The sequence below is a fragment of the Diadema setosum genome, chromosome 1 (genome assembly GCF_964275005.1).
Source record: "Diadema setosum chromosome 1, eeDiaSeto1, whole genome shotgun sequence".
Classification (NCBI taxonomy): domain Eukaryota; kingdom Metazoa; phylum Echinodermata; class Echinoidea; order Diadematoida; family Diadematidae; genus Diadema; species Diadema setosum.
Genome location: NC_092685.1, coordinates 26,698,984 through 26,724,966, shown reverse-complemented (window position 1 = coordinate 26,724,966; position 25,983 = coordinate 26,698,984). Strand labels below are relative to the sequence as shown.

The following is a 25,983-nucleotide window of genomic DNA, read 5'->3' as shown; positions in this document are numbered from 1 at the left end:
CAGGAACCAATAGCGATGCCGAAGTCCTCATGCTGATACATGCAAACATCCCTTTCTGATGTTGACTTTAGTTAAAGCATTCTCATGTAGCGAAAATGTCGTAGAGTTTGTTTAGATTTGCGGCACTTTGCTCGGGATGTCTTCTTTGCCGACACATGCATTAGAGTACCTTATTTTGGGGTGTGGAAGAGACTGATCATTCTGAGAGCAAATATCACTCAGGTTGAGATGATAAAGGTTGTGATCGAGTTAAGCCGCGTTAATCCTCAAACTTAGATAGGGCTTGTCCTCCGGATACTTCTTAATAGTGGAAAGCAGATAGACGGCTTGGCATGACCTGCCTCAATAAAATCGGGACAATAACAACCCCCGACTAACAGGTCAAGAGGAAAGCCCCAAATCCATTTTCGTGCTCTTATAGGATTATGAATATCAATCAATAGAGCATCATACGGAGAAAACGACGATGTATGTAACATATAAAAAAAGACCCTCACCCCTCTTTTATCTAATTTTTTAGTTCTTTTGGCGACCCTGTGTAATATCTAAGAAACAACTACATTTATACAATAAAATTGTCACAACTGTCACACTGGCCATCATTATTGATCAATTCAGAATTTTACCGGCGTAAACCCATGCCCACTTTTCAATAGGCATATATTTCTTTACAACTGCATGCAGGAGAACAGCTCCAGCGTTTAGAAATTATTGTTTCTTAACGAGGAGAGAAGAAAAGTTTGAAAAAGGGCTTACTATATTTGGGTGACAATAGTCCGTATTTACATACACAATTAACAGAGAGAGAAGGAGGAGATTATAGACAGAGGGAGATAGTGAGATGGATAAGCGAGGGGATTGAGAGATAATTCAATAGATAAATACATATAAATAGATAGATAGATAAATAGATGGACAGAGAGATATACATGACGTATTGTATAGATAGAGGGATAGATAGATAGATAGATAGATAGAGAGAGAGAAAGAGAGAGAGGAAGAGATTGGCCCATTATCGTCATGACATCATCGGAGTCTTGATTTTATTGCGTCATTTAGCTATAAAAAGTATATTCTTTCTTTTTATGGGGGGGGGGGGGGTTGATGCATATGCTCAATAACTAGTTCCCGTATACTGACCTTTCTAAGTGATGGCATTGTACCAATACACTATGCATTAATAATCGATATGAAGACTTAATACATCCTTAATTGGTAACGAAGACTTTTCCTGACGTCCAGAAATCTTGTCTGAGGATTACACAACATAGCAACCAATGCATGCAAAGTGCATGCAAGTGATAGCTTGTTACTAAATTTAGTGTCCCTGAGAAGAAGAAAAACCCGTAAATCTGAATACATCAATGTCCAGGGTGTGCATTTCAGTTCTATTTGATACACCTAATGTGACATCACAGTTATATTTCTCCTAGTTGAGTCATGAGAGTAATGAACGTTAATATAGTCCGTAAAGTGAGCGTTTGACTTTGACAAACACCAAACATCAGTCGAGGCGTATCAATGCAAAGTTAGTTGTGACTATTCGATGTACACCCTGGATGATTAGTCATACTCCAGCAAATAATTTCATGAACGGAATGCGCTTTGCTTCAAGTCGTACATGCATCGTGCCCAGTCGAAATACAGCTTCTGGATTCGAAGAGCTCAACACCGGCCAAGTTCGTTTTTTTTTTTTTTTTAATGTTACTTTGCTTTTTTAGGGGAGGAGTGCCCACAGGAGTGGGGGTATAAGTGAGTGGAATAAAATCTCTTAGTCGAGATGGTTATGTGTTGATAAAGCACTTCTGGTAAGCAGCTGTTATTCTACAAATTTGAGGATTTGAGAGTTTATCTATCTCTTTTTTATTTTGCTCATAATGCGTCACATATTTATGGTTAGATGCAGATTGATTAGATGATATATGTTATTTCACTCACTCATTTATAGAAATTTCATACAATTAGAGCTATAGCATAAAGGCTGACTTGACAGCGCTCTCATACACCATGCGACAACGACACTAAAAATGCTTCTCGATTACGAGAAGGCTGGATGACGGTCAGCGCGATAAGCCGCTCAATGTCTAGGTCTCGTGAATACCATGGAAACTAAGATGGCTAACCAGAATTGCATAATCCAACGTTTGCATGGCAAACACGTACGGCAGCCTGTACGTTTCTGGTGATTTTGTTTTTTTTTTTCTCGAGGAAAGCAGGAGACTATGTATACAACGTAGTAGGCCTATATTCACAAGTCTGTAACCCGTTAAAGATTTCGTGCAATCTACTTCACAAGTGTCCTTGGGCTGTACAGCCACGTTGAAAACCATGGCTGGAGAACTCCTCAAAGTCGCCGCGCTCCTATTCGTCGCATCCGTGGTGACCGGAGAAGACACAGAACCCGAGTACGTCTACCCGACCCGCTTCAACGACCCCGTCAGAGACGCGTTCCTTTACGGAACGTTTCCCGACGACTTCGTGTGGAGCTCGGCGACGTCTTCTTATCAAATCGAAGGGGCGTGGAACGAGGACGGTAAAGGTGACAGCATTTGGGACACCTTTACCCACGAAGGGGGCAATGTCTACAACAATGACACTGGCGATGTGGCATGCGACAGCTACCACAAGTGAGTCTATTTGTTTGTTTCGTGTTTGTTTGTTTGTTTGTTTGTTTTTTTTTTTTTGGTATAGGTTCACGTAGGGCTCTGATTGTTTTGTCCGATTTCTCATAGGACGGAGAACCTTATTCGTTGCCATTACTGTTATTACTTCGTTTTCTGTGACTATCATTGGTAAGTATAATATCAATATAGTTTTTGGCAATGTTTGATTTCGTGAGTATTAATCAGTTTGAACGCCGCTTGACAGAAACTTAAGCTCTTCATGAGCGAATTTAAAAGATACAAAAGCAGACAAATCCTTATTATATACATTAAAGTATGTTAACTGGTGGTACCAGGAATGAGCATATGGCGGTTACAAACGTTAAGCTGATCGGATTGTACCACTTTGAGAAAGGGTACAATAACGATCAAAAAATTACGTCATCTCATCACGTGTAAAACCTCGTGACTCTACCTGGTATTGATGATGAACACTTAACCTCAAGTACATTCGTCATTAAGAATTACGTGAATTGTTTGTCCCAGACATACACTGAGAGAAGTAGTTTTAACTCCTCCCCCTGTTAATGCAACTTTGACCGAAAACTTTTATCAAGATGTACTAAATCCATGTGCCCTTTGTTCTACTTAGTTTTTAGTATCAGCATAGGAGCTGGAACGTTGTAATGTTTTTATTTTTGTTTCAAGGTGAAAACTGTTTTACAAATCACCCCCCCCCCCAAAAAAAAAACAACAACAACAACAAAAAAAAAACAACAAAAAACCAACAACAACAACAACATAACAAACACGTCTCACACTTGGGTACATAAGGAGGAGGAACGCCTCAGACTGTCACAACTGAAAATGAATATGTTGTAGAAACACTGATATTACAGCTAGAAGACAATGTCATGGTATAAAATGAATGCTTTAACAAAGTTCGTGTAAGCGTTTGCATGCATTGTAAATCTTCCAAGCCAATTAGGTATAATACACTGGAGTTGGAGAAACATTATCGATTCCAACGTTTTAAATTCAATGTTGTTGTGATCGTTGGAGATGAGACGGAAGGGGTGGGGTGGGGGTGAGTGATGGCAAACCTATAGGTTTTCTCCACACTTGCCTAAATTGCCTAAATTCCACTGTCCTTATGAGAGTGCTTTAAACCTGCAGTTCTTACGATAAGATACAGTGTAGAATAGTTCTTACCTATGATGTTGATGATGTTCCGTTTAGCATTTCGCTTTTATTGATTCAACAGCTATAGTGCCATTAAGAAAGCACTCGAAATCTTAAAACTGAAGAATAAGATTATTATGAAGATATGAAGGATTACTAGGCATTGAGACTGAAGTACCCGCCCTAAGGCAGTAGGCCTACTGGCAAAACGGGGTCATCCAACGAGACCGACACCCATAAGTCATACAGCCCATGGGTTTGACACTAATGAGGCCCATGAGTTCGACAATAGGGGAAAACAACCCACAAGTTTGGCATTAAAGATAATAAAAAGTTTTGGTACCTCAAAAGTGTCCTTGAATTTCCTTGTCTTAGTTTGTGTTTCAGGTTAAAGTACCTTTCATATAACTAACACTGTGAGACTTACTCGCCCCAAAGTGCTCTCATGTCTTAGTAATCATGCAATTAACTGCGATCAGCAGCCCCATGCGCATTTATTTAGCGACCAGCAGTCCCATACGCATAGCGTAATCGGGCTTCGCATTGTAGCATTCAGGATCATGACAGATTTAGTATCGCAGGGTAAATGTCAACTTAAAATCCCATAAATTCGTCAATTTGAAGACTTACCAATTAAGTTGAAGTATTGAAAACAGGCTTTGGGCAACGTTTGGTTCTGTCTATAGTCCCTTTCTGTTCGAATTGATGACTGAATGTGACTCGGTCGACAGGACCTTAGGAGAGCTACACAGTACACTGAATACTACAGCCACTGCATGCGAACACATCACATGCACACAGATTTCAAATCCATGAACGGATACGATGTTTGTGTGCGCATGCGCTGGCCATGGTATCCAGTGTATGTAGCTCTCCCAAGGTCCTCTCGACCGAGTCACATTCAGTCATCAATTCGAACAGAAAGGGACTATTGGCAGAACCAAACGATGTTCGAAGCCTGTTTTCAATACTTCATCTTAATTGGTAAGTCTTCAAATCAAAGAAATTTTTGGATTTTAAGTTGACATTTACCCGCGATACTAATTCTGTCATGATCCTGAATGCTACAATGCGAAGCCCCATTACGCTATGCGTATGGGGCTGCTGGTCGCAGTTACAGTCAGTCCGCAGCACGTATGCTAATGAGCCGATCCGGCAAGATTTATTCAGCACTCTCGTTGACGATCTTTGCGTTCGAAATTGTGTCTCGTCGTGCGAGATTTTGCGAGACTTTGATAGGGCTATGGTTTTCACAGTGTAGCGACTTGTACATACATTCGTCATGGCTACAAGTCACGGTAAATTCTTCTCCAGACTTTGATCTTTATTTTGATACTAAATTTGTATATAACATCGGATCTTATCATGACTATATAATCAGTTGAATTTGCGTAGATTTTACTTGCTTTTCACGGAAGAATTTGTCGTCTAAAGTTCTTTTTTGGTTCCTGACCGGATTAAGAAACTGTTGTTTCTGATTTTGGCTTTTTCGTAGAGAGGAAACTTAGATGCTCATCATATAGTGGAGTCAAGGAGACGCAAGCATGATTTATACTAGTTTTTCCGTTTTGAAATATCTGTAAAATTCACTCCTAAGCCGGAAGTATGCTCCACACAAAGTGTACAGTGGCGCGAGAGAGCTCTCTCATTGGACAGTGCTTGCATCCAGCACTTGAACTTGGCTTGAACTACACCCGTGCCAAGAAACCGCAAGTGGCATGAAACCGTTATGTAGCAGCGTAATAACGTAATGCAAGCGCTGAATGCAAGCGCTGTCCAATGAGAGAGCTTACTCTTGAGATTGCACGGTTTCAAGCTGATCAGCACTGACATCGATGTATATTTTACTGGTTCCTGACCGGATTAAGCAACAAACTGTCAAGATATTTAAATGGATACAAAGATTTGGAGATGGACTACCAAATAAAGCATTTTCATTGAGACGCAAGGTGAATTTGGTATTTTTTGAACGTCTTGAACGTGTACTACACGAATTACTTTTTTCATCATTTTTCAAGCTCAAATTACGCTATGACATTTTTCATTTACAATAATTTGAGTAACATGTGACGATAGTTTACATATTTTCCTTGAATTTGATACCAAATTTGTGAACATAAGGTGTATTTTTGTTGCCGAAAGCCCAAGGACAAAATCCCCTTACGCAGCTCATTACGTATGCAAGCCTAGAGCGGGCTTGCATACGAGTTGAATAAATACGAGCGAATTATCGGGTGCTGCGGACTGACTGGTTAGCTATGCGTACAATGGGCTGCACGCTGCTGGTTGCAGTCAGTGGTTTCGTACAATATTTATCGACGCTGTACAGCGTCGGCTCTGGTACGAAACCATTATTGCATGATTACTAAGACATGAGAGCACTGTGGGGCGAGAAATTCTCACAGACAACGTACTTTAACCTGAAACACAAACCAAGACAAGGAAATTCAGGGAAGCTTTTGAGGTACCAAAACTTTTTATTATCTTTAAAACACGGGGCTTGATGTGTCGGTCTCGTGGGCCTTGTTTGCTTAGTGTCGAAGTCATAGGCTGTATGATTTCGTAGGTGTCGAACTCGGGACGTGCACCCGGGCAAAACTGCTGCCTCCAGAGAGCTCGAACCATGGACTTCACTTATTGAGGGCCATAGTCTGTCGCTTCTGGACAATTTCTAAAAGGCTTCGAGTACACTCAGTCTTTATCCATTTAGCCATAACGGATCTTTTAAGACTTTGCTGCTATGTCGCATAATTACACCAGGCTGACGGAGATTTGGGTAGGTTGACAAGTATATTTGGAATGTGGACAAATACATCACCGACAGTAACGTGCAGTGTCAGATGTGGATTCTGTAAAAGAAGTACCCCATAGTATTATAATGTTTGATCATAAATCTTATCATATTTCTCAGCTATTGCATGTTTGCAGTGTATATGTCTCAATGCCATGGTAACAGGAGGCAGAATGCCCATCACCTATACTTACTCGATATGCAAATTGTTGTTTTTACGGCGCATGTGCAGATACAAGGAAGATGTTGCGTTGATGAGTGCGATGGGTCTGAAGTATTACCGGTTCTCGATCTCCTGGCCGCGAATCCTTCCCGACGGCACCCTAAATCACGTCAACGAAGCTGGCATCTCCTACTACAACAACCTCATCAACGAACTCCGTGATAACGGCATCTCTCCTATGGTGACACTCTACCACTGGGATCTGCCTCAAGCTCTCCAGGACGTCGGTGGCTGGGCCAACGAGACAGTCATCGAGCACTTCAACGACTACGCCGAGCTGTGCTACCAGAGGTTTGGTGATCGCGTTAAGCTTTGGATCACCTTCAACGAGCCCTGGATTGTCACGCTGCTCGGCCACGGGATCGGCTACTTCGCCCCTGGCATCGTCGAAGACGGGACGACGATATACGTTGTGGCCCATAACATCATAAAGTCTCACGCGAGGGCATGGCACACTTATAACGACACATACCGACGGCATCAGGTAATATGTGTCGGTGATCATTTTTGTTTTTGAATGTGTGTCTTATAGGTAAGGTTTGAGAAAGGTAAGGTTGACACTGGGTTTTGTAGTATTTAGGCCTGCAATGCTAAACTCATATTCATTGTGGGTTTAACTATATATGATATTGATTTTTTTTTTTTTTTTTACTGTTAGTGGTCACTAAAGGAAGTAATAAATACTTGTAAGCAAGCAGAAAGGACTAGTAAGCAATGATACAGTGTCTTACACGTAGTCACAACCACTGTAGCCAGAGGACTCGAGCAAGGTACCTCATGATTGATAACCATAGTCTTATACCCATTGAGCCCCTACAGTTTCCCTATCACACATGATATAATATGAAATAAAGAAACAACCAAGAAATAATCGGAATAGATTATTTATGTCTTAATCTTGTACATGTATAATGATAGATTTCAAAGTCGTCATGGTGACGGTAATTATACATCCTCTGCTTCCTCGTCATCCGACAACGCCAAGATTCACAGAGCCCATAAAATTAATCATAACATGAGGGCGCTGTTGGCAGGTTTCGAGCAGGGTCATAAACTGGCCACCTGTACACCCGACAGCGCTGTGTACTGATCTCTGTTGAATTGGGAAGTAATGCAGATATAAAGAAATCAGTGGCACTATGACGGCATGATGCTTTGTTGTAAGGAAGCATGTAACAAGGAATGCACACCATGTTGAGGCCAACTGAAACCCAGATGGCCAAACTCTGTTTAAGGATTGCTCTGGTTTCCGATTTAGGCCTACTCGTTAAAGTTCAACGAAATAATGGTCGAAAAAAGGGTGACGAATGATTCTCGCAACTACTCTACTGTGTTTTGTTTTTGATTTGATCGATGTAAATTTCTATATTCTTTTTAGTTGTTTATTCACATTGCAGCTCGTAAAGTTAATGGGCAAACAAACAGGAAACATTGATCAATGTCTGTGACAATTTTCTGTATGGCTTCAAACTGTTTACAGAGTGGTCAAGTGGGTATCACCTTGAATTCCGACCATATCGAGCCATTCGATCAATCCAATCCCGCGCATGTCGAGGCCGCGGACAGGGCGTTACAGTTCCATTTGGGCTGGTTCGCGAACCCCATCTTTGTCAACGGGGATTATCCCGAAATCATGAAAGCCAACATAGCCAATAAGAGCGCCTCCCAAGGGTTCAGCGAATCTCGCCTTCCTGCCTTCACCGAGGACGAAAAGGAATATAACATGGGTATGCCTGAAACGGATGACATCTCACTGTTTTTCGTCTTTTGAAAATGCTTACGTACTGTTTGTGCATGTGTGTGTGTATGTGTGTGTGTGTGTGTGTGTGTGTGTGTGTGTTAACGATTTGAAATCCCTTGAGCAGGCAAAGGGAAGGCAAATATCGACTTTAACAAGATATTAGATCGACAAGTAATAATGATTCCATACTAGCACGACTAGCCTAGCAATACACTAATGGATTTTTACCTCACCACGGCCAAACTTGTCTCGACCGGCGAAACCTATTGATAAAAAACGGTGAAAGTGAAAGCCTTGGGAATATTTCTCCATGGTCTATTGAAAAAAAAAAAAAATGCCGTTTTTGCTAGTCTGACCACCGTGCTTGTGTCAAACAGACGAAAGGTCATCGATTTGTGTTTCCCTAACTTGCAGATGTTGAAACGTTTACAATAATAGAGGCATAGCGCCGTAAGATCAGAAGTCACATCTCTTTTTATTGTTTATCACACAAAAATATAACGACAGTAAGCGCACATTGGTATTAGTGTTTTGATTTGTTTTGCCCGCCATGTAGGTACTGCCGATTTCTTCGGTCTCAACCAGTACACCACCCTCTACGCCAACGACACGCCGGAGGATTACTCCACTCCTCCTGGCTACCTTAAGGACCGGAATGTCCTCACCTTCGTTGACGAGAACTGGGAGGTCGCAGGGTCCTCGTGGCTGAGGATTGTGCCCTGGGGCATCCGAAACCTTCTGAAGTGGATCTACACGAACTACCACGTCCCCATCTACGTCACGGAGAATGGCGTTTCTACTCATGACGTGTACGAGCTCGATGACGTCATCAGACAGAAATATTATCGCGCCTACATCAACGAGGTCCTGAAAGGTAACTCTGATCCAAATACCACCTTCATTGTAAAATGCTGAAAAAATAAGACACCTTAACAACACTTCAGTAAAATGGGGAGTTGACGTTTAATCTTTATAAAAGAACAGTAATATATTTTGTCAGGCATTTTTGTAAATGAAAAAGATCACGCACTTCGAGTCAACTATCACATAGCAATGCACTCTTTCTGATTAAATACTATATCTATTAAATAATATATCTTAGAAAGAATAGATAGGTAGGTATGTATGTAGGTAGATAGATAGATAGATAGACAGATAGATAGATATAGATCAATGGATAAATCAATCGATCGACAGAAAAAACAGAAAGAAAGAGAGACAGACAAGAAGAACAAACAATAGAGAAATCTTTACTAAATCGCAAATTCATCTGAGCTTCAATTCCAAGCATCTGTAATAGGAAATCGACGTATTTTATATCTCTGAAATCTGAGTGCGTTATCGTTTCACCTTGCCACGCCCAGCTATTTATATAGACGGGGTCGATGTGAAGGGATACACGGCCTGGTCGCTTCTGGACAATTTTGAGTGGGCTTCGGGATACAGCGAACGTTTCGGCATGCACTACGTCGATTTCAACGACCCCGAACGACCACGAGAGGCCAAGCAATCTGCCAGAGACTACGCTGAGATCATCGCCAACAACGGGTTCGTCAGGGAGATTTCAACGACTACTATTCCCGACCCGACAACAGCAAGTGCGCCACCTATTGGTGACACTTGTGTAATAATTGGTGTGTGGGTGTACCTTCTTGCAATGAATTTCATATTTTAAGCCTTTTGTAATCTTTATCTCAGTAGTGACTAAAGTATTGGGGAAAGGAAGGTATTTATTGCGGTAGAATATGCTTCACTGAAAATATGAAGAAGCGAATCCGTTCATCTTGATATAAACTTCTTATTTAAAGGAATTCACGTTTATACTTCTGCAGACGTGTAACCTATAAATACCTTCACTCATAGCCTCTATTATTAGGTTGTATGTTCGGTTAATTTGATGCAGTTTCTCTTTTGTCAGACAATGTTTTTCTTTTCTTTTATTTTATAAGAGCCCAGGGTGTAAAATTGAGAATATATCCATTCTCGCAGCTCCTCAGATTAAAATTCAAGTACACAATGTATATATGACCTCTTTCTTCTCCTCAATTGGTGATGTGCGCGTGTGGTGTGGTCGTTCGCATGCGGTATACAATGGCATGGGATATGTAGGCACAATCACTGTAGTTTCAGTATGTCAATCAAATCTCTAGGTATACGAATAATTTTTTTTCATGGTTTGGGAAAATCGTTGATTAGGGAGTAATTTTACAATAACAAAGTCAGCGAATGGATCCAACCCAACGAGTACAGTATACACATTGCATTGACTGTTGACAAACATATAAATCTTGTAGGCGTCCATTAATGCAAGTTTTGGTCTTTTCAATGAAGCTATCGTATATAATACGCACACATACGTAATACACATTCTAAAGTTAAAAGAAAATACATAGAATTCATTGAACATTACAATATTCAGGGCATTGGATCGTAGTGAATTATCAATAACTTTTACTTCGACAAGAATGTCCTCTTGACGTATTTCTACGTGGAGTGCAACATGACAGGACGAAAATCCTAGTTATCTTGCTGGTCCCGTTCAAAATAGTAATATAAATTTGTCCTCTCGAGACCCCTTACGAATAAAATTGCTACAACTTTTAATTCATGGTTATGAGACTTTAGAAGGTCCAAAGGTGAAACCATTTAGACACAACTCGTCATCCTCGACGATTTGGTTCATAATTGATGGTGCCATTAATTCATGATGACGAGCAGGATTGGGGGAATGATGGAGATGTTGACGTTGATGGTGATGATGTTGGTGGTCTTGGTGGTGGTGGTAGTTTGGCAGTGAAGATGTCGAAGACAAAGTTAATTTCTTTTTTTTTTTTAAAGAAGCATTAATTTACACAAATCATTATCATACGGTACATGGCTGTGATTCAAGCAGGTACTTAAATAGTTTACATCATTCTACAGGAAACACCTACAACTTTTGACAGACAGTTGCTTGTTTTCATTTTCTATTTGTATACTGAGTAATATCAAGTCATCTACCATTGTTTACACAGTCATAACACATAGGTCTATACAGTAAAAGATATTGTATCAAAATGGCAAGGTTAACATAATCGCATATCGCATAACATAGAAATGCTCTGTCGTACTTTAAAAGTTCAGAATAGCCCTTTGATGTGATAAAATACAAAATGAAACGACATTTTGAAAATAAAGACATTATATACACAGGCGAACAGAACAATGCAGAAGGTATAAAGCACGTGAAAACTCCGTCACCATTGAGAAATAACAATTCATAATCACCGTGGTTTCTCTTAAGTTAAAGTTAGGAGATTATAGATGGCATTCATGAAGCAGTTTACCGAATATAAATGTTTCATATACCTCAAATGGTAATAAGCAGTCAGAGAACGAAAGAAAAAGAGAGAGAAAGAAAGATGAGGGATACGGTTTGTTTTCCTGATAAACAAACAGTGATGAACGTGACTTCGAACTCTACACCACACCAAAGATAAAGGAGAGTCCATTTCCTACATCAGAAAACGAACATTTCTACAAGAATGAAACGTAGCTCTATGTGACTGTAACATGAAATACAATAAGACAGAGACGGTAAGACACGGGCCTAGATTGAAAGGCTAAGATGGCAGCCAAGAAGTAAAAAACAAAACAAACAAAAACAAACAAACACGAGAGAAAGATGAACAGACTGATAGAAATAATGAAAGAAATAAAGGAAAATACCGTGATTGGAGTCTGTTTATCGTGTGGGTCAGGTGATGTCTGATAACATTTATTTCTTAATCCGCCTTAGCAAGCGAACGAGGGCGCTGATTTACTTAAAGCAGTCAGATAAGCATAGGCAACAGAAGACTGTCTGCACACGATTGAAGATTGCATAAAATGAGTAACCCTGAGGGCCCATCACCTAGATAATTAAGCAGGTCATTTCTTTACTATACACTGCCGGGCCTAGACCCAATTATTTCCATGAAAAAAATAATGGCTGCCCCGTTTCGAGTATGCGTGATTTTCCTGACTGTATCTTGGTCAATGACGGCAGCCGAGCCGGAATTCGTCTACCCCGATGTCTTCAACGACACGGAGCGAGACGCATTTCTGTACGGCACCTTCCCCGATGACTTCTTATGGAGCACGTCGACGGCCGCCTACCAGATCGAAGGCGGCTGGGACGCCGACGGGAAGGGGCCGAGTATCTGGGACACCTTCACACACGAACCGGGAAACATCGCCAACAACGCCACGGGTGATGTTACCTGCGACAGTTACCATAAGTAGGATTGATTTTGTACATAATTATATATGGTTATTATTTTGATATCGAAGAGCACTCGTTTCGAAGAAAGCAACAACTATTGTTTACATGTGTACGTTTCTTCAACACAATCGACTCGGTGATGACACGTAGATAGCAGAAGTGAAAATACGCTGGTTCTGTTGCTGTGATTATGTTCGTGTTTTATCATAGGTTAACATAGGTTCCCTTGAAGGAATGTAATTTGCCAAACCATCATTGTTTACTTTGATTATTTCTTTTTAAAAGATATGTTCTTTTATCCGTCTCACCTGATTCGTCTGTCTCTATCTCTAGCTGACTGTTGACTGACTTTGTTGATATCAATATCTACCGCTGCGTAACGAAACATGATTTTGTTATATAGTTTGATTAAAGTTTATATTTTGTTTACCAGCAATGTTCTGTGCCGTGGAAGACTGTGGTTGCACAGTTATTTTTATTGTTCTCAGATGTAACTTTTGTAACTTCGGTGAATAACGTGTACATTCTGATATTATAATATCTTTATCATCATAGTTCCATAAATTGAAATGTCCCTTTTTTAAAAAGATGCATGTGTTAGCACGATGACGACGATTTAAAAAGTTGGCATGTAAGAACTGCGTCCAGAATATTTCATTTCCATGTCGATCTGTTGTAATTTTTCAAGGTACATGGACGATGTCGCCATCATGACGGCGATGGGTCTCAAGTACTACCGCTTCTCCATCTCCTGGTCTCGCATCCTACCAGATGGCACCACCAACTACATCAACGAAGCCGGCATCGGTTACTACAACAACCTCATCAACGCCATGAGAGACGCCGGCATCGCCCCGATGGTCACGCTCTATCACTGGGATCTCCCCCAGGCCCTACAGGACGTCGGCGGATGGACCAACGAGTCGGTGGTCGAGCATTACGATCGCTACGCCGAGCTGTGCTTCCAGAGATTTGGCGATCGGGTGAAGCTCTGGATTACTTTCAACGAGCCTTGGGTGGTGACCATGCTGGGCTACGGCACTGGAGAATTCGCTCCCGGTATTAGAGAAGACGGCACAAGCACGTATGTCGTTGCGCACAACATCATAAAGGCGCATGCTCATGCTTACCACACGTACAACGATACCTATCGCAAAATTCAGGTAAAAAAGCAAACTGGCTCGTGAGTGAGAGGACTTAATATTTGTAAGTTACTCAGTAGTCTGAAGAATATTTTGTTGTCGGCAACCGCTATATCACAACGTACACTGCAGTTCACGTTCAGCACAACCAACACTCTAAAAACACAAATGTTGAATTAGCATTTAAAAGGGCCGAGAAGTGACAACATTTTCAAAGTGTTAGTTTTCCTGCTAGATTCAACATTTAAAATGTTATTTTAAAAGTTGGATCTAACACTTCAAAAAATGCTGTCACTCCTCGGCCCTTTCAAATGTTGATTCAACATTTGCATTTTTAGAGTGAACTATATTATGCATACTATTTCCACGGAAAAAAATAACCTTGCCGTCAGCAATCCCATGTTCACCTAAATTTCTACCCCGAAAGTATCCTTATATGCCCCGGAAATTGTACATTAACGAAGGCAAGATTAATTGTCACACAACACTGAACTGCTTAGACACTGTACCTGACGCTATAAAATAAGCATGAAAGCTGATAAAAAAACAGGGGCAAATATTTCTTACTTATGGCACACTATGTATAAAAAGTACTAGTAATCAGAGCAGATGATAGAATTTTCAAAAGTTGGGGTAACGTGAAGATCATCATGCTAGATTCAACTTTCATTATTGTAGCGTTCGTGTAACTCCTTTACAAATTGGCAACGCCAACAATTCTTGATCGTCGTCACTCTTTCTACAGGGCGGACAGGTCGGCATCACCCTAAACTCCGACTACTTCGAGCCCTACAACCCCAACATCACGTCTCATGTCGAAGCTGCCGAGCGCGCCCACCAGTTCAACCTCGGCTGGTTCGCCCATCCGATTTTCCTGGACGGCGATTACCCGGAAGTGATGAAGTACAAGGTCGCCCAGAAGAGCGCCGCTCAACCTCAGTTTAATCAGTCTCGCCTTCCGGAATTCACCGCGGAGGAGAAGGCCTACATCAAACAGACGGCAGACTTCTTCGGACTGAACACCTACACCAGCAGTCTTGCCCTGCCAGTGCCAGAGGTGAACGTCTCTTTGCGCGTTAGCTACTGGCTGGATCAGGATGTTCTCTCGTTCAAAGACCCCGCCTGGCCCAAGACTGCCAAGCAGTGGTTCAGCATCGTTCCCTGGGGTATCAGAAGACTGTTGGGATGGATCCACAACGAGTATGGCGTCCCCATCTACGTCACCGAGAACGGCATGGCTACTAATGACACGAGTGACCTTAACGATGACGTCAGGGTCAACTATTTCCGTGCCTACATCAATGAAGTCCTTAAGGGTAATATAGATACCTATCGATTATCATAGGGATGACAGTAGTTTCTAATGAATTTAGTTTGGTGTGGGGGAGTATAATCTGCTTCCGGTGGCATCACTATGAGTGATGAATCAGCATGCAGAGAGATCTCTACTAATCATGAGTTTAAACGACCTAACAATTAACTATGACAACTTTGATTAATTTAATGCTTCACTGTACAATGTTGAACAAGTGGTAAGGTTCAGTGTGAAGGATATATCATAACTTAAAGTTGCAAAAACGTTCCCAGCAAACTTTAACAAGTGAAAATAATGGAAGGAGAGGAGAACAGGTGGTTTCTGGAACTTCTCACCGTACTCTCATCGTTTCGACATCCTGCAGATCTAAATTTCGACTCGGTTTTGATATTGATATTGTTGTTGTTGATGTTGATGTTGATGTTGATGTTGTTGTTTTGTGTTTGTTTGTGTATGTTTGTCTTTTTGGATGTTTTGTTGATGTATTTTCCGTTCTTCGTCTAGCTATATCACTGGATGGCATCGACGTCCGAGGCTACGTGGCGTGGTCACTAATGGACAACTTCGAATGGGCGATGGGATTCACGGAGCGATTCGGGCTCCACTACGTCGACTTCACGGACCCCGACCGACCCCGCGTGCCGAAGAAGTCGGCGAACTTCTACGCAGGGGTCGTCGCCAATAAAGGATTCCCAGAAGTAAGCTCGACACAAGCACCAACTGACATCTCGACGACGATGACGAGCATGATCCCGGATAACGGGTCGAGTGCGCACCGGATCGCCATCTCGATGTGGGCTGTGATGACATCGCTCTTCGTCAGTCTGTGTTATCTCGTGAGGAGGGGACATCATTGATTGACGATGACTAACGCATAGTGTCCGCCATCTTCTATCATGCCGAAACCAATCCAACTTTTTCACGTTTGCTTTCTTTTTGTTACGTTTATAAGTTGTCATTGAAATACAGTTCTCCTCAGGACAGTCTACCCTGCCATTTCTAAAGTCGTTAAAAATGTTAATATCATATTCAAAAAGGGTGAACACTGGATACAGGCACCACTCTCATTGTGTAGCCAAACGATGAGGGATAAACGGCATGATGCTTCTGATATACCTTCTTACCATTGACATTGCTAAAATTTGCAAATGATGTATTTTTGATGCTGTGTATTTTAAGTGCTGATGACAGCCACTTTGAGTTCTATTTCTAGCTTGATACAGGACGACTCGTTTCCTTTTCTCGTCAGACAAGCGTGATAAGACCTGTGATAAATTCGATTGTCAATCGTCAACCCGGAAGTTTGTTAGAAAACGATAAATTCTATCCGCTGATAATACATTTCTTTTCGTATATACCTTCATCCCTTTGTTGTATGTAATCTGTCAAAATGTTTATCTTCATTGTTGGCTCTTACAGGTCTCTTTAAAACAACAGCAACAACAACAAGAACAACGAAAGTTGTGGTTTTGTGTAATTAGCACAACAAGAAGATGATTGTTTTTCACTATATACATTTCTGATATTTCGTGTGAAATATATAGTGACAATTTTCCTTTTGTGAGAAAGTGCATGAAATATGCGGTTTTTTCTTGTTTGTTTGTTTGTTTTTTTTACCGTGATGTCTTGCAAATTTGTCTAGTGAAATCACACTAAAACAGAACTTATTGTACATGTACAGTTTGTGCCAGTCTTAGTGTTATGCCTGATCCTTCCAAATTATTTTCATCAATTTTTAAAGGGTGTGTACAGTTCTGGTCAAGGTGAGGATTTAGCTTTTAACATTTTGCGAGATATTCAGAAACCACTATATGAGATGTCAAAGAGCATGCAGTTCTAAGGGGTATCAAAAGTTTATTCGATGAAAATCGGTTTTGAAATGGCCGGGATATCCAAAAACAATGTGAAACAAAGAGATCCTAATAAAGTTGTGGCATGTCGCCTTTTATTATTAGCACCTTTTTGGATATCTCAGCCATGTGAAAACCAATTTTCATTAAATAAATGTTGAATCCTTCTTAAAATGACATGCTCTTTCATATTTCATAAGAGGCTTTTCATTATCTCACTTAGGAATGTTCAAAACATGTCATGAATCCCCACCTCAACCAGTACTGTACAGTCCCTTTAAGCGCATAAGAAAAAAACAAAACATCCAAAATCTATTAACTCACACCCAACCAAACCCTTTTCCCCTTTACCAAACCGTATTGTTTCCCATGTATGTAATCCTGCGTTTACACCATGTTCCCGGCGACCACGGCAGTCACGTTTCAGGCCACCGTCTGGTGGACAAAACGGAATGGACGTGAGACAACGCAGTGAGACTGGAATAATAGGCAAACGTGACAGGCCGTGGTTGCCATGGATGCCGTGTCAGGTTTTTAAACTGTCAAAAAATTTGGCACGGCGGTCCCGGTGATTAAATGAGGAACCTTGTATGCTGTAATAAAACGGGGTGAACGCAACTTTAAGCCACGACGGCACGTATAGGCCTAACAATGGAGGCGGTCCGTAGCGGGACGCGACGGAAAATATTGATACTGTAGCCTGAACGGACGCCGTGCGAACGCGGGACAGAACAAGGCTATACGAAGGGGGAAAACGGGAGACTGTCTTATTTACCCGCGACACACTATAGGTTTCGGGCAAACGGGACTGCCGTGGCTGCCTGGAAGATAAAGGCAGCTAAAATAGGCCTATACAGCTCAGAGCAGAATCACGATGTTCTGGCGTAGAATTTAATCTATTTCCATAATACTTCACATATTTTACACTGAACGAATTTCTTGTATTGTACATTGTAATGTAATTTTTACATTCAACTTCTGTAAAAAAAAAATACGTACGTTTCTGTTGGAAATGGAAAAATAAATGAATGTATGAATGAATGAAAGAATGAACTGTAATTGGTAGATTCAATTCAAATAAATGAATTGAATTGAATATGTGCTTTCTGCATGCAATGTGGTTTATACCCTGAGTTTATATCGGGGTCTCAGTGGTAAAAAATAAAAGGCAAAGCAATAAATGTACCAAAATAAAATTTGTTAACGAGTATATATATTCTAAAAGGCTTCGAAAAATGATTAATGACAGATGTCCCGAACCCCCCGGCTTTGCACGTAGCCCTCCCCTTGCCTGAGGATGAGTCCTTAACAGGGAACGTTAAATCTTTAAAACAACATTTTATACAATGCAAATTTAGGAAAAAGATCAGTGAATCACTGAGTGGTTGTTAAGGAAAAGCTGTCAATTCATTACTTTGAAAGGTTTCGTTTAATGTGTCTCTCTCTTTCTAGTAAGATAAGAACTGCAATGCTTGGTGTCAGAACTAATGCTTCTGCCTTAGACAGCAGAAAGATACAAAGAAAAAAATATAAAAGGAATTTAACAAAAGTATTCATATTTCAATTAAATGTACACATTCTTTTACTGTTACTGAGATGATGACTGACAGTGGAAGTCTACGGCATTGACCTGCAGATGGATGGAAGTGGTAAATCATTCAGATCTTTTTGATAACCTTCTGTAAACAACATGACTGTATCGGCTGCATGTTGGTGTATGTGTCTGTGGTTTGATGAAATATTGTATAAATTTGAGCATAATGATTTCGAAAGAGAGAAAGAAAATTACATAGATGAACTATTGAAATTCATATCTTTAAAGGGATCACAGTATACCTGGTGGAGATGAGAATTGGGTTTTTAACTTATTGCGAGATACCAAGAGATCACTCAACTAAACGTTGAATTCCTCATGGAATTACATGCTCTTTCATAAGAGGTTTCTCATTATCTCACCAAAAAAATGCTAGAAACCTGAAATTATGTCTCAACCAAAACTTTACGATCCCTTTAAAGTGTCTAAGTTTATGAACGCGATTTTGAAAGATAGTATTATAAGGTTGAGAGTTTTTTTGTTGTTGTAAAAACAAACTTTTGGAAAATATGAAGGAAGTAAAAATGTCAGGGATATAATATTCACTGAAAAAAAAAATCTCTGATATTTAAGGGATTTAAATTCCATAGATTTCTAGATTGTTTTTGTATGTTTGTGTGTGTATATTTTCATTGATCCAGTGTCATTTTTCACTTTTATTTTAATTTCCAAACAAAAGACCCACACATGTGTCACTGAGACAAACATATTTATAGGCCCTAAAGACTATCTAAAGAGAATATCTATTTGCAAACAAGACATTGGAGCATTTCTTGGCATCAATAGGCCTACTGCATCCCGACCCGACTCTTTTCATTCATACCTTTCCTGTGTCATTTATAAGAGATTTTTTTTTCCTCACCATTTAGGCCTATACTCATTAAAAGCTCTTTGCGATACCAAGTGTACTGCCGATACCAAGTCTATCACTAACACGTTATAATATGCAATTTTGCATCTGTCTTCCTACTATGCAAGCAAGCTGGCACAGCCATTATGAGGATGTCATTGAAATGACCTTTTCAGGACACGGCGGCGACACAACACAGACAGACCGGCATCCCATGTGCTCTCTGGGTCTGTTCACGTGATATTCGCCCACGTTCATTCATTTTGTGTTTTGGTCGAAAGCATGCGAAGCTGGCCTGAAGATCCGTGGGTCTGCCAACCGTGACGTCACTAACCGCATCTCAATCAAGCGGAAACTGGGAGAGCTTTCATTCGGAGAAAGGCGCGCGTTCTTTTTGTTCCTCACATGTGGCGCCAAATGAATTGAAAACATTACCATCGGCAGTTGTGTACACTCGCGAATACACCCGGCGAAAATATACCGGCGAATGGTTCCGAAGATGTGCTTTCCGCGATTTTTTTGAATGATCTGTATAATATGTTATGAAGATATGCTGTTTTCCAGTTGATTTAATGTATTAAACTGCCTATGTGGATTCCTATTTTCGATGACGATCAGGCGGGAAATTGCAAATTATAATTGAGAATTGCTTTGCGTACCGGTGCGGTAGCTATTCGAGCGAGTGGAGCAGCGCCCGCCGTCGGCCTAGTGGAGAATGTTTCGGATACGGAGCCTTATCGTGAGGCCATCGACAAAGTTGCACTTTGAACACGTGAAGCGCTGGGTGTCCAATACCACCTCAAGAGAGGTATCCAAATCCGCCTTGAGTGCCAGTCAGAGGCTGAAAGTTTTGCCGTACCCATACCTTCGACCGTGTCTAGATATGGCTAGTATTATCGACGGGAAAGGAATCGCCAAGTAAGTTGCTAAATTTACTTTTTAATAGATTAGAATTCTACTGCTGACTGAAAATGTACGTTGCAAATGACGCACCCTCGCCTCGTTGAAATTTTGGCGGTTCGACTCATATTCATAACCAAACTGTAAGTTAATGTAACTGCACCTAACAATACATGATCATGAAGAGGTGAATGGAGTGGGGTACGTGTGCCTGGCTTGAATGTACACCCATGTTTGCTGAGGGATATCAGCCCCGTCCTACAGCGGCCTGGTTCTCTCTGACAGATCAAATATAAAACTATCAAGAGAGCAAGGGCCCAAAACGTGCAAGAGCGCCGCCGAGTTGAGTGCCTCCCTGATCCCACCACCACCATGTCCATGCACCACTCAGCAGTGCCCAGCCAGGCCAGGGCAGGCGCAGGGGCCAGGCGCCAGGCTGAGCTTAGCTTTTACAATAGTCATGATACTCGCGTGACTGTTAGAAGAGGGATGGATAGTAATAGTATTGGTGGAGATGAAAATTGGGCTTTTAACTTTTTGCAAGATAGCATGAAACCACTTTATGTTAATACTAATAGTACAGACCATACCATTCTAAGAGGAATTCAAAATTTATTCAGGGTATTTAGGCCTAACGTTAAAGAAAATTGGCTGACACATTCAAAAACAAAGTAAAACAAATTGCTCGTAAAAATTGGGTCCCATCGTATGCGCCATGCACCATCTGGCAATCTTCTGTGCTGTGTGATGTGACACTGTATTTGTGTAATCATAAAAAAATGTGACAATTATTTTGTAAATACCATGGCATGTGAAGCTCGCCACATCAATCTCAGATTCAATTAAAATTTTTCTGCTTCATTCATCTGCTGCTGCCACAAACAACCCTATGCAGGCGAGGTACTAGTATGTAGGTGTGTGTGTGTGTGTGAGCATATGGTGCACACACACACACGCTGCCTGTCACCTTAACTGTAGGGCCTATATACCCTGCCCCTGCCCCTGGATATCTCTATTCCCGCGTTCACATTGGTCCCCGCGACGCGGGGAAAGTCCCGAGCTGTGGGACTTTCTCCTCCAAAACCGTGTGAATGCTCACTGGGACTTGTCCCCCCATCCCCGCCAAGCAAATCAGGTACGGGGACAAGATTTGGAGGGGAGAGTGACCTTGGGGCGAAATTGATAGCGTCCAGCTGTGGTCATCAAATGTGCGCATGCGCTATGCCTGGCAGAGCTCGCCCCAAGCCCCAATTGCCCCCACAGCTCGGGGACAGATGAGATACCAATGTGAACGGTCAGTCGTAGAAAAGAGAAGATCTCTTGTGGCTGTCCCCGCGTTGCGGGGACCAATGTGAACGCGGGGTATGTCACAGATGGATCAGGTGGTATAAGATTTTTGTGGATCCATTTTTTTCCCCATTATTTCAAAGAATAATGTCGTCAAGGACAGTGGACATGCCCTCTGCAATAGGTAAATTGGTGATCACCTGACTTGAAATACGATACAGGTGCAGCAGAACATTTGTGACCCACTGCAACAAAAGGATCCGAAAGTCGGGGGAGGACAATTTTCTGAAAATGACAACATTATTCCCTTACTCTTCCACTTTAATGTCATATATAACATGACTCATAAAAGTACTCAGTTGCGGAGATATCAATGATTTTATTAGCGCATGTCGAGTGGTTTAAGAAATCAGCGTTTTGAGAAAACCGCCTTCTAAGTTTTCCTTCCAACGCTATCATGATCAAGGGGAAGCAAGACAGTTTTCACTGTTTGACAATAGAAGGTACTCTCCTAGCAACCTGCGTGATGTTCATTCAAGCTTAGCGCCAACAGTCTACCCACATTCAATATGTAACCAGGATGCCATGCACTGACCAATGAGATGACTCCCTCGTTGCTAGGGGCGGAGTCTAGCTGAGACGCTAAATCCAAATCTTTGGACATGTTTCTGTTCCGTTGAAAGTCGGAAAATCATGGCCTAGAAAAACAATATTTTCTTGCTTTTCCTTTGATCATTTAACTTCGAAATTTCGGCAGATTATAGAAGACTATTATTATAGAAGATTATTATTAGACTACAAAATTATGTCAAAAACAGAAATCTGAACGTTTTGACAAATTTTGATGATCTGACTTCAAACTCAATTTTCTCGGCTCACCCGTCAGTGACTTTAGGATCCTTTTGTTGTAGCAGGTCACATTTTTCAGATTGGTGGGGGGGGGGGTAGGGGGGGACGTTAAGGTAAAACAAATCCAGAAAATGCACTGGAAAACAAATTTGTTCCTCATCCGGGAAATGAACAGTAGATCTACCCTACTTTGAAGAGTGAGGGTGATGATTAGCAAAACATGGTGATTTTAGAATCATATTTTGTTACTATGAAGAAATGTATGATAATGATTGTAGGGAGGGGCCGAATGGGGGCGGATGAGAGAGAGAGATATGGAGAAAAGGGCGAGATGATGTGAAGACGGTGTGTGTGTGTATGTGTGTCTATGATGGAGATGGTTATACGGCACGCGGGTTCGGGTGGGAGGTCGTGCAGTCAATAAAGACAAACACTCGACAGGAGTCCTGTGAACAGCAAGCAGAGAGGTCTCTTTTATTGACTCATAATAAAGTCACAACACAATTACAGCTCCTAAAATGTACTTCAGGAGAACTCTTGAAACACTATGTGCACATCATCAAGTCCACACATGTTTAACACCAAAACAACTCATTCATTATAACACACAGATACCAAGTGAGTTATTGTCTCTATAACTATAAAAATCCACAATGGAGTATCAATAATAGTATCATAACTAGTGAAAGCATCTGCCATATAATCAACTGTATGTGACATAACTCTCTCTATTATTTCACTTATCAAAACTGTTAAAAACCATTTATAATACATTAAACAGACTGTAAATGGCTGGGTACAAAATGTTGTGGAACCATTTGATACAGTGTTGTAATGTTGTAACAATATCTGCTTTTTTTAGACTTATATCTTACAACACTGTGATGTCTATTCACATAAAGGGCTCACTCTATGGAATAAAATCATACTCTCCACACTTCATGATAAGCAGCCAGTGTCATGTCCACTCTATTAGTGTAATGTCAGACCCCATATAGTAGGATAAAGGCTTTTTTACATGTATGACTACCAGTCCTTGCATATACATATACAATACATATCTTATTCATCATTATTATGTGAAAAGAATAATACCTCCTTTGTTTTAGAGTCCAGCAAAGATCTGACTCAAACTATGCTATTTTGTTTGGATAATAAAAACAAATGAGACAGCAGTTCTCTCTTCACTGATTTGAATTGCTGAACAGTTAACCAGAGCCTGAATGCATCCATTATTAAAGGGTGTGTACAGTTCTGGTCGAGGTGTAGATTTAGCTTTTAACATTTTGCGAGATATTCAGAAACCACTCTATGAGATGTCAAAGAGCATGCAGTTCTAAGGGGTATCAAAAGTTTATTCGATGAAAATCGGTTTTGAAATGGCCGAGATATCCCAAAACAAAGTAAAACAAAGAGATCCTAATAAAGTTGGGGCATGTCGCCTTTTATTATTAGCACTTTTTTGGATATCTCAGCCATTTGAAAACCAATTTTCATCAAATGAACGTTGAATCCATCTTAAAATTACATGCTCTTTCATATTTCATAAAAGGCTTTTCATTATCTCACTTAGGAATGTTCAAAACATGAATCCCTACCTCAACCAGTACTGTACAGTCCCTTTAACACTTCCACATAACCCTTCTATAAAATCACCTTTGCTCTTAGAATAAAGTCACGCGATATCATCTGGATAAATCCTCTCTTCCACCAACCATTCCTAACATCTACAGATCACTTTGTCACAGTTAAATCACCTATCCCTACTCAAAACAATTACAATCACACATCTGATCCATATAGGTCCCACTACATCAAATCTGGAATGTCAGCAAGATAAGATGGGGGTAAAATAATGCTGAAAAATTACATCATACCCAACTACTGTGGATCTTACAACTTTAGATCACAGGGTACACCAACTATGAAAAACAAATGCAAATCTACACAATGTCTCAGCATAACAAACCTTAAATGATGGTAACGGCAGTGCAATACACCTGTATTCTTAACTCCTCCATTGTGTGTGTCAAAACTATTATGATCGATACTCAGGTAGCTTCTTAAATCTCTTGCTAGACGACACACTTACAAGATACCCTAGTCCCGATCAATACAGAATCTTACTCTATTAGGGGAAGCAAAAGGAATAGTATTCCCTCTTACAACCTCAGTGGTATTACATCATAAACCCACAACATTGTACCTACACTGTACATCTCTGACTCTATCTCTAAACTCTTCCACCATAAATGCATCACCAAAATGTAGTGTAGGTAAATAGCTTCCATCAAAAACCATCAACTCAGCATCTTATCACACTATTATAGGCGCCTCATACTACACAGCACTATGTAATACCAGAGTACACAGATCACGCTAAACGGCCTATACTGTTACACAGCGCTACATAATACACTGTTCAATACCGTAATTGGTCACGTACACAAACCTACGCAGGCCTGCAGCCCTTGCATTGTACTACTGCACTATGAATACATTGTGCGCACAAGACTACGGCAGCCGCAATTAACTACATACGCCCGTACACACAACATAAGTCCGTAGACCGACTTAACACAGGTACGGGTACGTACATACATAAGTTACCGTGCATTCAGTGCCACTGAACAAAACCACCATCAACCAGAGACAAATAGAATGGCTTCATGTAAATTCTGACAAACACTCTCACTCCACATAATATGCCTGTTTGGCCCTTAAAACTCTTCATAACAATTACCCATAATGATAATACAGCACCATAACATCTAAGCAATGAAATTCTTGTATAATTTGCGACGTTCTCTTTTTCATCAACTCACCTGTGAACAGCAAGCAGAGAGGTGCTTGCCACATGGGGGCGCCCCTCTGTTGCTGACGATGTCTCTACATAATTAGCACATCCCCACATGATGATTATTATTATCATCGCTTCATTTCATTTAAATAATTTGCAGTAATGAAGAGGAGAAAAGTAAAGACACATGCGTTTATGTAACAGTGACCAGTAGCTTTCTGTGTGTATGTTTGCTCCCAGTTGTGAGGGGAGTTTGTAACCACTCCCTTTGAACATAAAAAATCTTTGAAATGAATACACAGAGAAAGGAAAAACAGAAAGTGTATGTGTACTGTGTGTGTGTTTTTTTAATACACATAACAGACATAGGGGCAGTCCTACACACATTCACACAGTGAAAAATAAGTTTGATATGTCTAGCTGTAATTGTTTTACAAACATGCCATTTACCTGTACGTACGAGGTGTCACTTTCTGCACAAATGAAACATCAAAAGCTTTGAGGGTGGTGCCAGGAGAACTAAGGTGTTTGAATTCTGCGCATAAGTTGCATTTGTGATATCTCACATCAAGGTCCTCATTCCCAGGGTTGAGCTTGGGGAACTGAGATAATG

At 40.8% G+C, this 25,983-nt stretch overlaps 3 protein-coding genes across 3 annotated transcripts in view; all 3 read left to right on the top strand.

Annotated features, from left to right (window-relative positions):
• LOC140229063 (lactase/phlorizin hydrolase-like) overlaps positions 1–10,249 on the top strand; it is a 33,784-nt gene extending 23,535 nt beyond the window's left edge. Inside the window, exons 6-10 of the mRNA XM_072309325.1 lie at positions 2,399–2,627; positions 6,809–7,283; positions 8,280–8,526; positions 9,097–9,414; positions 9,905–10,249. Coding sequence (XP_072165426.1) covers positions 2,399–2,627; positions 6,809–7,283; positions 8,280–8,526; positions 9,097–9,414; positions 9,905–10,215 — 1,580 coding nt within the window. The 3' untranslated portion in view covers positions 10,216–10,249. The remainder of the gene's footprint in view (positions 1–2,398; positions 2,628–6,808; positions 7,284–8,279; positions 8,527–9,096; positions 9,415–9,904) is intronic.
• A 2,281-nt stretch (positions 10,250–12,530) lies between these two features.
• On the top strand, positions 12,531–16,601 carry LOC140229073 (cytosolic beta-glucosidase-like). The gene is made up of 4 exons (XM_072309336.1): positions 12,531–12,799; positions 13,472–13,946; positions 14,671–15,241; positions 15,745–16,601. Exons 1-4 carry the CDS (start codon positions 12,558–12,560, stop codon positions 16,095–16,097), a joined length of 1,641 nt encoding a protein of 546 aa, XP_072165437.1. The 5' UTR covers positions 12,531–12,557; the 3' UTR covers positions 16,098–16,601.
• Positions 16,602–20,333: 3,732 nt separating this feature from the next.
• Positions 20,334–25,983, top strand: part of LOC140235193 (C-1-tetrahydrofolate synthase, cytoplasmic-like) — a 36,054-nt gene continuing 30,404 nt past the window's right edge. Inside the window, 1 exon segment of the mRNA XM_072315230.1 lies at positions 20,334–20,452. Within this exon segment, the coding sequence (XP_072171331.1) occupies positions 20,418–20,452 (35 nt within the window). The 5' untranslated portion in view covers positions 20,334–20,417.

Bases quoted from the DNA above. Each gene is read 5' to 3' on its own strand.
- LOC140229073 (XM_072309336.1), top strand. From the start codon at position 12,558: ATGACGGCAGCCGAGCCGGAATTCGTCTACCCCGATGTCTTCAACGAC. The intron at 13,947-14,670 runs GTAAAAAAGCAA...CTCTTTCTACAG, and splicing joins ATACCTATCGCAAAATTCAG to GGCGGACAGGTCGGCATCAC. The intron at 15,242-15,744 runs GTAATATAGATA...TTCTTCGTCTAG, and splicing joins CATCAATGAAGTCCTTAAGG to CTATATCACTGGATGGCATC.